Below are 12,118 nucleotides of genomic sequence, written 5' to 3'. Positions count from 1 at the left end.
CCCAAGGTGCAGTTTGGGTTTACGCAGGGCTCAACATGCAGCCCATGGATGGGAGCCAAAACAAAAAAGCAGTCAACATAATGGTCGTCTGTTAATACATGTTTTAGTAGTTATATTCCTGGAATCTCATTGCTCATTAAAAGTGCTGTCATATGGGTGGCAATCAGGTAAATATTGCATTTTTTTATTATCAGCAGAACTGACTTAAATGGGGCCTGTGTTTTGTATAGTCTTGCCTAATCTTTGTATTCATGCTGTCAATGTGACAGAAGCTATTTGCATATATGTGCAGCTATATATGCAACCACGCTTAAGTTGCAGCCCTCGGCATGTGCTGCGAGTATCATAGTGGCCCCTGGGGCATCCAAAGTTGAATAGCCCTGCTCTAAAGCAAAGGGGATCTCAACCATTGAGAAAAGTCTAGAAACATGTAAAACTCTGCTGGGACAGAAAGACTAATGGGTGACCTCTGGTAAGCTTTGAGCATGCATATAGAAACGTCTATGTTTTCCCTGTAATGCTTTTACCTTAAGAATAAAGGTGGATGCTTAGAAAGAGCTGTGTGGTAACTTGTAATTGCTAGCAATATGCTGTTCATATAGCTCAGTGGTCCCCAAACTTTTGAGGTTGTCAGGCGCCAGGGGGCGTGGCCGTTTGCCCGCCGGGCGCCGAGGGGGGGGGGGGGGGACACTTGCGCGCCCGGGGCCGGCGCTCCCCCCCCCCCCCCCGCCGAGTGCCGCGCGCCCGGGGCCGGCGCTCCCCCCCCCCCGCCACCCCGCCGAGTGCCGCGCGCCCAGCGCCCCCCCCGCCAAGCGCGCTCCCCCCGCAAGCGCCCGTGCGCCATGTGCCCAGGGCCAGGCCAGCCCCAAGCACCTGGCGGGCGCATTGAAATGCCCCGCGGGCGCCATGGCACCGTGTTGGGGACCACGGATATAGCTCTTCGAAAGAAAGCAATGTGCAGGCTCTGGCCTTATACCTAGCAAGCCAACCTGCCATATCAGAGCACTACAACCTTAAAGCCACTGGTCAGAAGGGAGCAGGACAAGGAAAAATTGCCTCAATCTATAACTCCTCCTAAACAATAAGAGCTAGGACCACCGAATTTGGTATGCAGCTTCCTCTTCTCCGAATTTAAAGCAAGATGAGGGTTTGGTTGTGCCAGGAAATAGGAAGTGCCTGGAATAGGATTGTTTTCTGTAACAAGGAAAGGGAGGTAGCTGATCAGAAGGACAGTGATACTACAGAATGACCACTAGGGGCAGCGAATGGGAAAGACTAAGATAGGGATGTTAAATATCGGTTAACTGAATAGTCGATTAACCTCATGAATTCTTATTGGTTACTCGACTGTTTTGTAGCCCTCTAGCCCCCTGCTGCTCCGCGCTGCTGCCTCTTGTACCAGCAAGAAGCTGGTTCACGAGGGAAGCCAGTTTAAAAAACCAGCTCCTCTCACAGACTGGCTGCCTGTTGCTCCATGCTGCTACCTCTGATACAGCTCCACCAAGCCTTACCAGGCCACCCAGGGCATGAGCCCGCTGGCCGGCCTGTGTGTGCCTGCCCCCTTTCTCCACCTCTCCATGCCGGGACCAGCCAGCATGGCCCCTCACCCCAGGGAGTGCCAATGAGACTGGCCAGCATAGCCTCCAGACCAACCTAGGAAGAACAGCCAGGGCCAGCCTGTGCAGCTCCTCATGGTCTGGCCCTCAGGAAGATGCTAGTGAGCAGGCTCCCTGCCCCAAGCTAGCCCTAGGGAAAAGCCAGAAACTTATTTGAAGTCTTCTACAAATTTATTACATATCTTTACTAGCCCAGCAAAAAGCTTTAATTGTGCTGTGATAGGCGGTATCTCTAACGATTCAGTAGAGTATAAGGCAGGTAGCTCAATGTCTCACCTGATTATAAAGGAGGTGGGGATGGGCTGATAAAGAGCAGCTCTAGGGTATGAGTTGAGAAGTCCTAAGCTAGAAAATCCAGGAACAATCAAAGTTGGGATCAATGTCTGGGCAGAAGACTATGTAGTGTTACTTTTCAATTTTGTGTTAAATCAGCCAGTGAGGTCCTAGACCAGAGTTTCTCAACCTTTTTTTATAAAGTATCCCTTTTAAAAAAAAATTAAAATTATAAGTACCCCAATACCTACAGTTTTTAGATGCACACAATTTTTTTCTACCATTGCAACACATTTGTTTAAACAACTTAATTGTAGCCAAGCAGGTGATGACATTTTTGGGTGTAAAAAGTACAAAAATAATAAGCTCTGTCAAACTTACAACAAAAATTCCATTTTCTCCAATTTTCAGTTGTGTTGATATACCCCCCAGACTTTTCTCGAGTAACCCTGAGGGTACTTGTACCACTGGCTGAGAAACACGGTCCTAGACTATAGGGGTCCTAAGTGTTACAGTAATATCAACAACAATCATAGAACTGGAAGGAAACTCAAGAGGTCATCAAATCCAGGCTCTTGCACTCATTGCAGGACCAAGCACCATCTAGACTATCACTGACAGGTGTTTCACTAACCTGCGCTTAAAAATCTCCAGCGTTGGATATTCCACAAGCTCCCTAAGCAATTCATTCCAGTGCTTAACCAAGATGACATTCAGGAACTTTTTCCTCATGTTCCAACCTAAACCTCACTTTTTACAATAATAAAAGGGAGTAATTTTTGACTCTACCAAATATGCAGACTATTTTAGAGAAGAAGCTTGGGAAAGGCACCTATTTTCTCACATGTCAGCACCAATATTTTAACGTTATTTTGTCCATTAAACACTCACTGAGTTTTCTTCATCATCTTGATCCAATTCACGCTGTTGTGCTTCCTGACGTTTCAGTTTAACATCCATTGCCTCATTAATCAAGTCCCGCAGGATTGATGCTCCTTTGGCACTTTTAACAAATGGATGCTTAACAAAAAGAAATATATATATATATATTTTAGAAGTAGCAAATGTAGACAAAGACAAAGCAGTAAAATACTGTTATCCAGAGCTATACCTATCCCTGCTGAATTAATTGGTGTACACAAAGAGAAAACTTTATTATAAACTTTTACTTCATGATTTGTCCTTTTAGTGACCGAAAATGATAAACCTGTACTGAGTCACACTAAAAAGGGCATTTCTACATGACTTTGCATTCATAAAGGTTTTCTGAACCATTATATCTAGAAATGAAGTAAATTCATAACACCTAAGATAACACCGTGTCTATCACTTTCCAATAATAGGCCAACAGCCTGCCTTAGTTATGGCCTTCCGTTTCTGACATTCTAATGACTAATTGAAAAGCCGGACTATCAATACCTTGACAATGCTTCAGAAACCAAGATGAACTTCTATCATGGAAAGAAATAGGTACTTTAGAGGAAAGAACATGGTACAAAGGGCAGATAATATCTATCAGCTCAAAGACAGCAAATGGAAGATTAGTTATTAAAACTCAAAGAGTGCTTTAGAAATTGAATAGCTCTGCTTGTATTACTTTAATAGTAGCAACTACAGGCAAATGGGGATAGCTAGGAAACTGAGGATTTTAACATTAACAACCAGATATGGCTCTTTCTTAAGCATAGGGTCAAGTTAAGGGGTAAACTGTATGTCTTAACAGTTAAGTGTTAGGATTTTTCTCCTGAAATCCTGAAACACTGAGTATGGGAACAGAAAGCAGGAGGAGATGGTTTAATTTCCAGAGAAGAAACAGAAAGTTTTAAAACCTTACATATTTGATCTTACACCGTACAAGTTGCAGAGGGCAAGCATAGAGGGAAACCAACATCCAAAATACTCATTTTCTGCACTGTGATTTGTCTAGTTAAGAATCCCTTCTGAGAGCACCCTGGGTAACAAATACCAGACCTGTAGAAGCTGTGTGGCAGTGGCTCTTTGGTCAGGACTTTTCACAAGACACTGTTTTACAAAGTCTGTAAAGTAGTCTGACCAGAGTTCCGGCTTCCGGAATGTTGGAGGAGGATTTGTAGGAATCATGAAAATTGCCTGATAATAAAAATAAAAAAAAATAAAAAAACATTATTATAGTATTCCTTGATTTTGGAAATCTTTAGGATAAAAACACAGAATAGACAAACATTTGATCAAAGCATAGACGCAGACATTTAAAAAGTTATTGATGTATCAAGACCTTCTGTGGCTTCAAGTGTTTATGCTATGTATATTCTCCTCTCAACAGAACAAGAGATTTATACACCACAGTGAAAAGGCATTCCTCGTATGACAAAGCCACTATTCTGTTGATAATGACATTCTAAAAGTCCTCTATTAAAAAGGAAGGAGAGAAACAGTTACATAACGCAGGATAGCCACTGCATGGTCATATTCCACCACTCAAGAGGTAGAATTCCCGAAAGAGCTTTGCCTCTGAAAAATCCCTTACCCAAGAAAAACATGGTGGAAATCTATGGAGTAGCAAAATGGTAGGAATTAGCAATGATCTTGGAGAACCTGGTTCCTTCAGAACATCTTCCTACAAGAACTGATCCTGAACAAACACACTGGTGTACTCCAGTTTGGAGTACAAATTAGAGTGGCAAGAACTGGAAACAATATGACAAAGTGGAAGCTGAAGAATGACCCCAAAGATGAATGTGGAGTCTAAACAAAAAAAACTGGAATGCTGATTGATAGCAATATGCTATCTTGCCTAGTTCCTTGGGAGCACAAGTCATAACATCAGATCTTGGCTGAGATTTTGAACCAATGAGCTATGATTACTACCATGGAAAACTGTCTTTGCTGGTGGCTGTGACAAAACGATTTACTTTGAATGCAACTCACAAGACTTCCCATTTCTGCTCATGTATATTCTGAACAAACCTGGGAATCACACATATCTTGACACAAGAGAATCAAATTGGCAAATTTTCCTTTAAAGATTTTTTTCCATTTTACTAAATATTAAAAAGCACAGGTTAAAAAAGAACTTGCTCATTCTTCCCTAGGTTAAATAGCTAGACAGATGAATAAGCATCTTATAAGACAGTAACTGCCAATGGAGGCTGCCTGCATTCTGCAAGAGTTATATTTGAAAAGGCCTCAGCTCTTACCCTCATTGGATGAATATCTGCATATGGTGGTTTTCCTTCTGCCATTTCTATTGCAGTGATTCCCAGTGACCAGATATCTGCTACACAGTTATACCCTATTTCTTGGATCACCTCTGGAGCCATCCAAAATGGGGTTCCTATAACAGTGTTCCGTTTTGCCATGGTATCCTAAAATGGAAGGAGAGAGGGGAAGGGAAGGGGGGCAGAAGAAACATGTGTCAGCTACTGCCAGTCCCCGACTTATGAACGCATCGACTTACCACCAACCACACTTGCAACCCAACCTCCCATTAACCCCATTACAGCCGGTCCCCGACTTACGAATGCACCATCCGCACTTATGAACAGCGCAGCTGTAGGTAAAAGCATGTATTTCCAACTTACGAACAAACTGAATTACAACCAGGTGTTTGGAACATAATCCGTTCATAAGTTGGGGACTGGCTGTATTTGTTAATAAATAACACTATCAGTGAAGGTTACACACAAAAGTTAGACTCAGTAAGACTGAAATATGGAATTTTGCACATCAGGATTGAGATGCATTGGCAGAAACGTGTGAGGAGGACACAGTAAAAAGAGTAGGTACTAATGTGCTACCACACAACCAACTATTTTGGTCTTTAGTTCTGTGAATAGGAAAGCCAGAGAGTGTCAGCCTGATTGTCCCTCTTCTGGGCCCCATGGCAATGCATGTGCATTACATTCATGTAACTGCTGAAGAATTGAATTTAGCATAATCCCTTCAGTAAGTTTTTTACTTGTAACTCTAGGCTGAATGAGAAATTTCTACACACGCAACTGAAGTAACAATTTTACTCACTGTAAGTTGGCCTGCTACCCCAAAATCTGCAAGTTTAGCATGTCCTTCTGTATTTAGTAATATATTTCCAGCTTTGATATCTCTGTGTATTTTCCTCATAAAATGTAGATATTCTAGTCCTTTGAGAGTTGATTGTACTATTGTAGCTATTTCCTCTTCTGTCAACTAAAGAAAAAAGCAGATAGATAGGCATAAGATGGCAAAGACAGACATTTTCTTGAACTACAAAACAAGATTCCCATGCCAACTAGCAGAAAATGTGATGCATTTTTCAGTTACCAAGACAATATTTTTTAAACACAGTACAACTGGTTTGCTTGGTCTCACTTCATATATATTGCGTATTTTGTGTGCATGCCCTTTCTTACAGGTAACTTGCTATAACACAACCAACATAAGAAGTATACAAGGACAACTATAAAAAAACTGAACTCCTGAAAATCAGGATTATATTTCAGGCACACAGACATTTTAATCAGAAAACTTACTCAAACTGCAATTACATTACAGTAATTCCTCATTTAACACTATAGATATGTTTCAGAAAATGATCGTGTTAAGTGAAAACTTGTTATGCGGGGTCAATTTTCCCATTGAAAATAATGGAAAAGGTGGGGGTTGCGTTTCAAGCAGCGGTGTCTGTTGGGACTGGGACATAAGGTTGTGGGAGAAAGGAGACTGGGTTACAAGCAGGGAGGGGAGGTGTTTGGCTCTGGGGAAGGGAAGGAAAGGAGAGAGGAGGGGGATTGGGTTGGGAGTATGTCCCTGTTGGGGAATGGCATGGTGAGCGGCGAACCCTCTGCCACTTTGCAGGGAGGCGGGGGAAGCCCCGCGCAGCCGCCAGCAACAGGCTGGCTGGGGAAGTCATGTTATTCCGGGGATGGTTATGTAATTAAAAAAACGTTCCCTAAAAAAAAATCGTGCTATCACAAAAACGTGTTAAGCGGGCATGTGTTAAATGAAGAATTACTGTATCTTGAAACATCCAGTTAGCTACATACTTAAACATCCTGGTTTTCAGGAGCGCTGAGCACTTGCAGCTCACAGGACAGTTATTGAGAGCTCTGGATGCTCTGAAAAAAGAAAAATCAGGCCAAAGAACTACACATAGACTACTATAAAGTTACTTAGTATATTATGCAATATTTATACTGGATATTTCAATCCTGACATTGCATAAATATGGATGACAAGGGAGAAAGGACATACTGTTTTATTTCGTAATCGAATTATATCAGATACAGATCCAGCTCCACAGTACTCCATAACTATCCACAGGTCCGTGTTCTTAAAATAGCTGCCATAATACTTGACAACATGGGGACTACAGAAAATTAGAGAAAGAGAGTAAGATACGATTGACTGACAGCAATTGCATAAATAGGAGCACAATACAAAGCACAACCGAAAAAAGATGCTAAGAATTCGGGGTCATACCTGAGATCCCAGGCTTAAGGCTGAATATATTACAAGGTTAAGAGTTTACAGGAAATGCTCATATCCTTCATTTCAGTATTTCCTCTTAAATACTGTAACAGCCATTACTCCCAGTTCTGCAATTTAGTTCTGTGACATGATGTATTTTACTAATATAATAAGAATTAGGTCTTCACAGTACAGTTAGTCAGTTTATCTTATCTATAGTTGCTGCCTGGCTGCCCAAAGAAGCAATAACCTACGCTCTATTAATGTATCAAATAGCAAGAATGACCCTTTGTCCTTTGGAAAGAAGCCAAAGGCTTTAAAAAAATGGGAGTCATAAATGGACCAAAAATAAACTCTTTGCTCAAGGAATGACCCTCTCTCATGTAAGAATTTAAATTGGAATATCTGAAGAGTTAGTCACCATGAAGGAGTCTCCCTGAATGTTTGTGCAAAGAACAGAGCTCTTCCAAGATTCACTATGCCTGCTGCTAACAAGCATTGAGCAGCTGAGCAAAAATGGAAGGTCCCATTTTAGGCCTTTGTCTCACTCTTTTAAAAACCAGGTATTTTAATCTGTCCACCCAGGAGAGATTGAAATGCTGCCCAGCTGATTAGCACAGTACCCTCAGCACCCAGACCCAGAAGTTTGTACTGGTGGTGCACATCCACACATGCCTCAGTACACATAAAATGCATTCCGCACACGGATAGAAAAAATTAGAGGGAACATTACATGTGGCCCCTATGCATAGAGGCAATTAGGGAGGGTTCACTTGCTGCCTCCAGCACCAGCTCATACCCCACCCCCCATCCTGCACCTCCTTCCATACTCAAACTCCCCCATGGAGCCCACACCCTAACTCCCTCCCAGAGCCTGCACCCCACCCCACCCCAAGTCCTGCCCAGTTTCATGCCTCCCAAACAACCTCATTCCCAGCTCCACCCCAGAGCCCACACTCCCAGCTAGAGGCCCAAACCCCTTCTAAACTCCAAGCCACTGTGTCAGCCCAGTGAAAGTGAGGTAGGGTGTAAGCAACGGCAAGAATGGTGTGGGAGTGAGCGTCAGCAGGGCCTCAGAGAAGAGGCAGGGCAGGAGTGTTCAGTTTTGTGTGATTAGAAAGTTGGAAATCCTAATTATAAATCATTGGGTCCATGTTTTAGTACTGCAAATCTCATTCATTTTAAGTTTTTTTTGCTTACTTACAGTATAAGAAAATTGTTCTTCAGACCAGAGGTTTAATACTAGAATAAGAAAGGACTTAGAAATAGTATGTAGCTTTTAAATATTTATCCATGGGAAACACTTTTATGGCAGGAGGCCAGATGCATATATGATCTCTTCAAAGGTTTTCTGCTCAGACAGTTTTTCCAAAGGGAAGGATTGAAATCAGTGAGATAACACAGGGCCTGACTTTCAAAATACAACCACTCCACTTGTGTAAGAGTAATTTTGGCTGTGCTCTGAAATATACTAACATTTCTAAGTGCTGGCTCTGAAAATGAGAATTCTGTCACTTTTTCAGATAGCACACTGCTCTGTGCACATGTGAAGTGAAACACGTAAGTGGAACTCAGGTGGAGGCATGTAATCGTGTATACATCACCTACTCTCTCTCCCCTTTCAGTTTTCTGAGTGGCACTTGCTGTAAACAAATGTATAATCTATTAAACTAGACTGGAGAGAGAATATTTAAAAAAAAAACACAATGTAAATCGTGTTCTTTGATAACTGTTGATTAGGCCACTTCAGACAGTACAATGGATGGTCTCACTTCTGAAAAGTGTTTAATACCACACCAGTGTTTCCTAGATTCAATTGCTAAGAAAAATATTGCATGTGATTTGCTTAAGGAGTTGCAGATGGGATTCATTACATTCATTTACCTGTCACATTGCTGCATTATGGATATTTCCTTTATGATCTCTTGCAGGTCAGACTCAACAGGAACCTGTTTAATTGCAACAACTTGACCTGTTTCTTTATGAATAGCTTTGAATACACTGCCATAGGATCTGTAACAATCAAAATGTGAAATACTGAATACAAGCAATACGACACGTTAAAAAATGGCACACTTTCTGGTTTATACTTAGAGGTGCATCATACTCTAGAAAAAAAAAGGAGCATTCTTTAATGACCTCTCTTGCCAAGAATATCTTAATGGGTGATTTTTGAACACCATGTACAATATGGACACCATAAAAAAGGCGTATTAGCAAAACTTCAGTTGATCCACAGGTTCCTGCTGCTATGGTAACAATGAAAAAGAAAAGTAAAGATACTCATCACCACATTCCCTATAAACTTAAAAGTATCTTTTTACCAAAACTTCTGCTAACTCATTTCTCTAAATTATTTTCAATATACAACAAAAACTTTGTTATCCAGCATGTTGGGAGAATGGGAAGTGCTAGTTAGTCAAATATTCTGGTTAATTAAGAATTCAGAGTATGGGAGGGGCTCTGGGCTAAGGCTGGAGTACGGGGTGTGGGATGTGCTCTGGACTACAGTGCAGGCTCCAGGGTGGAGCCAGAAATGAGGGTTCACGGTGCAAAGGGGGACCTGGGTGGGGGCAAGGAGTGAGGGCTGTAGCTGGGGGTGCAGCCTCTGGGGTGGAGCCATGGATGAAGGCTTTGGGATGCAGTAGGGGGCTCCAGGACAGGGCTAAGGGATTCAGAGTGCAGGGGGAGAGAGGTGTGCAGGGTGCTAAGGAGGGGTTTTGGAATGCTGAGCAGCGCATACCTCGGACAGCTCCCTGCAAGCTACAACCTGCCCCAGCTGCTCTTCTGGGAAAGTGCTGGCAGGCCCACTGCTTCCACTCACAGGTGCTGATCCTGCAGCTCCCAATGGGATCTGCGGAGCCAGCATTCGGGGCAGGATGGGATCAGCGCACAAAACACCCTGGCCAATCCTCTGCCTAGAAGCAGAAGGAACATGTCGCCGCTTCCAGTGACCCACGTGAAGCCAGGAAGAAGCCTGCTCAGCCCCCACCAGACTATACTGACAACCCAATGAAGTTCAGAGTGCAGTTCATAGAGCTTTTCAGTTGGCACAGGGTTGGATAACAGCTTTTACTGTACATTGAACTGAGGTATATTAAAACTAGAGATGTAAAAATGCAGTTTAAATGTAACTTAGTAACTGCTAGAAGTCATAGCAGTTACACATGCTTCAGGCTCTGCAGTAGAATGCCCAATCAAGCTTTATACTGCATAGCCTGTAATAATACTTCCTTCCTGGGAATAGGGCTGGCAAGGGATGCTGCCCACCTGGTCCCAGGGAGACTTTGCTGTGGGCTCTGCAGCCTGTTCTCAGGGAACAAGCATGTAATCTGAAGCAGGAGAGGGATGGCTGGGCCTGCCATGTACAGAGACTGCTCCAGGAGGCCCTACGGGGCTGGAGCAGCCCCCTACCTGGGGCAGGCAAGGAGCTGCTCCAGCCCCTACTGGTTAACTGGAACTGGTAAGCTCTACCTTTTAAGGGTGAGGCTTACTGGTTAACCAGTTAAGCTGTTGCTTATCTCCATTTAATTAATGAAAAATCATATTAGTGTCCAGATTCTCTCAGAGTGAGATATAACACTGCAATAGATTCAAGGAGGCAGGAAAATAGGATAATGTGTTAGGGGCACTGTTCCTAGAAAAATGAAATGCCGCAAGGATTCCCATAAGCCATGGTTTTGACTAGGGATGTAAGCGACTAGTCGACTATCCAATAAGCAAATGCTTATCAGATAATCGACTAGTGATTCAACTAGTCGCTTCCCACCACGTGCTGCCTCTGTCAGAGACAGGCAGCGAGATGGGGGAGGGCTGGATCCGATGCTGGGGGGAGCCGGTTTAAAAGCCGGTTCCCCTCAGCACTGTCTGCATGAGAAGGGGCAGGGGCACAGCAGGGAACTGGCGGCGCTTCTGCCTTTGAAATACAGCAAGAGCAGGACTCTTGCTACATTTCAGAAGCAGAAGTGCTGCAGGGAGCCTGGGGCGAGCTGGGGACTCATACAGTCTCCTGCTGGTCCCACACACCCTGCTTTTGAAATGTACAAGAGCTGGGCAGCTCTTGTACATTTCAAAAGGAAAACACTGCCCAGAGCACAGGGCCAGTGGGGGACTGTTTGAGTCCCCCACTGGCCGTGGTCCTCACGGTGCTTCTGCCTTTGCCATGTAGCAAGAACCAGCAGGGCTCTTGCTACATTTGAAAGGCAGAGGCGCCCTTATCAGCTAATCAAATAGACAATGCAAATTACCTCAACTATTCGATTAATCTAAATTCAACATCCTTATTTCTGACCCTAATATAGAAAAATCTTCAGGTCTTGGTGGAAATGTAGCCTAAAAAGTCTCTGCATTTCACATCTGAGTTTTCATTAGCATCTAGTAAACACTGTTTAAGCTATTTAGAGATGAACAAAATTGAAAGACAAAAGAAAATAAGAAGTGCTGGCCCATACACTGCAATATTGTGTTTTTCTATAAAAATCAAAGTATTTGGATAATTAAATCAATTATTGCTTCAAAGAAAAAGATCTGTATAAAAATTTATTTTGAGACAGAATGGCTTAGGACATGTCAATTTTAATTTCTTATAAAACTGTAAATGAATACAAAAAAATATAAAAAATTATCTTACCGGAGGCTTTCCATTTATCATCTTCAATTTTTCCACCAGCACTGTAGTGTCTACTACAGCTATTCCTAAACCTTGTCTTAAACACATTTGTCTGTATCTACTAATACCCCAAATATATTCCAGCTATCCTGATGAAGAAAAGCTTTTCCAGCAGACGTTTGTAGATTGTCAGAAG

General features: G+C 42.8%; 1 protein-coding gene across 2 annotated transcripts in view; it reads right to left on the bottom strand.

Annotated features, from left to right (window-relative positions):
- The window catches only part of STK4 (serine/threonine kinase 4), a 99,848-nt gene that overhangs the window by 78,660 nt on the left and 9,070 nt on the right, over positions 1 to 12,118 (bottom strand). For both annotated transcript variants that reach the window (XM_075901275.2, XM_006132258.5), the window contains exons 3-8: positions 9,198 to 9,326; positions 7,098 to 7,212; positions 5,889 to 6,053; positions 5,066 to 5,233; positions 3,861 to 3,998; positions 2,781 to 2,909 (exon numbers count right to left, since the gene is read on the bottom strand). In XM_075901275.2, the coding sequence (XP_075757390.2) occupies positions 2,781 to 2,909; positions 3,861 to 3,998; positions 5,066 to 5,233; positions 5,889 to 6,053; positions 7,098 to 7,212; positions 9,198 to 9,326 (844 nt within the window). The remainder of the gene's footprint in view (positions 1 to 2,780; positions 2,910 to 3,860; positions 3,999 to 5,065; positions 5,234 to 5,888; positions 6,054 to 7,097; positions 7,213 to 9,197; positions 9,327 to 12,118) is intronic.

The sequence above is a fragment of the Pelodiscus sinensis genome, chromosome 17 (assembly GCF_052426305.1).
Source record: "Pelodiscus sinensis isolate ZL-2025 chromosome 17, ASM5242630v1, whole genome shotgun sequence".
NCBI classification, from domain to species: domain Eukaryota; kingdom Metazoa; phylum Chordata; order Testudines; family Trionychidae; genus Pelodiscus; species Pelodiscus sinensis.
Note: the sequence above shows the minus strand (reverse complement) of the source record. Positions and strands in the feature narration are given on the sequence as shown.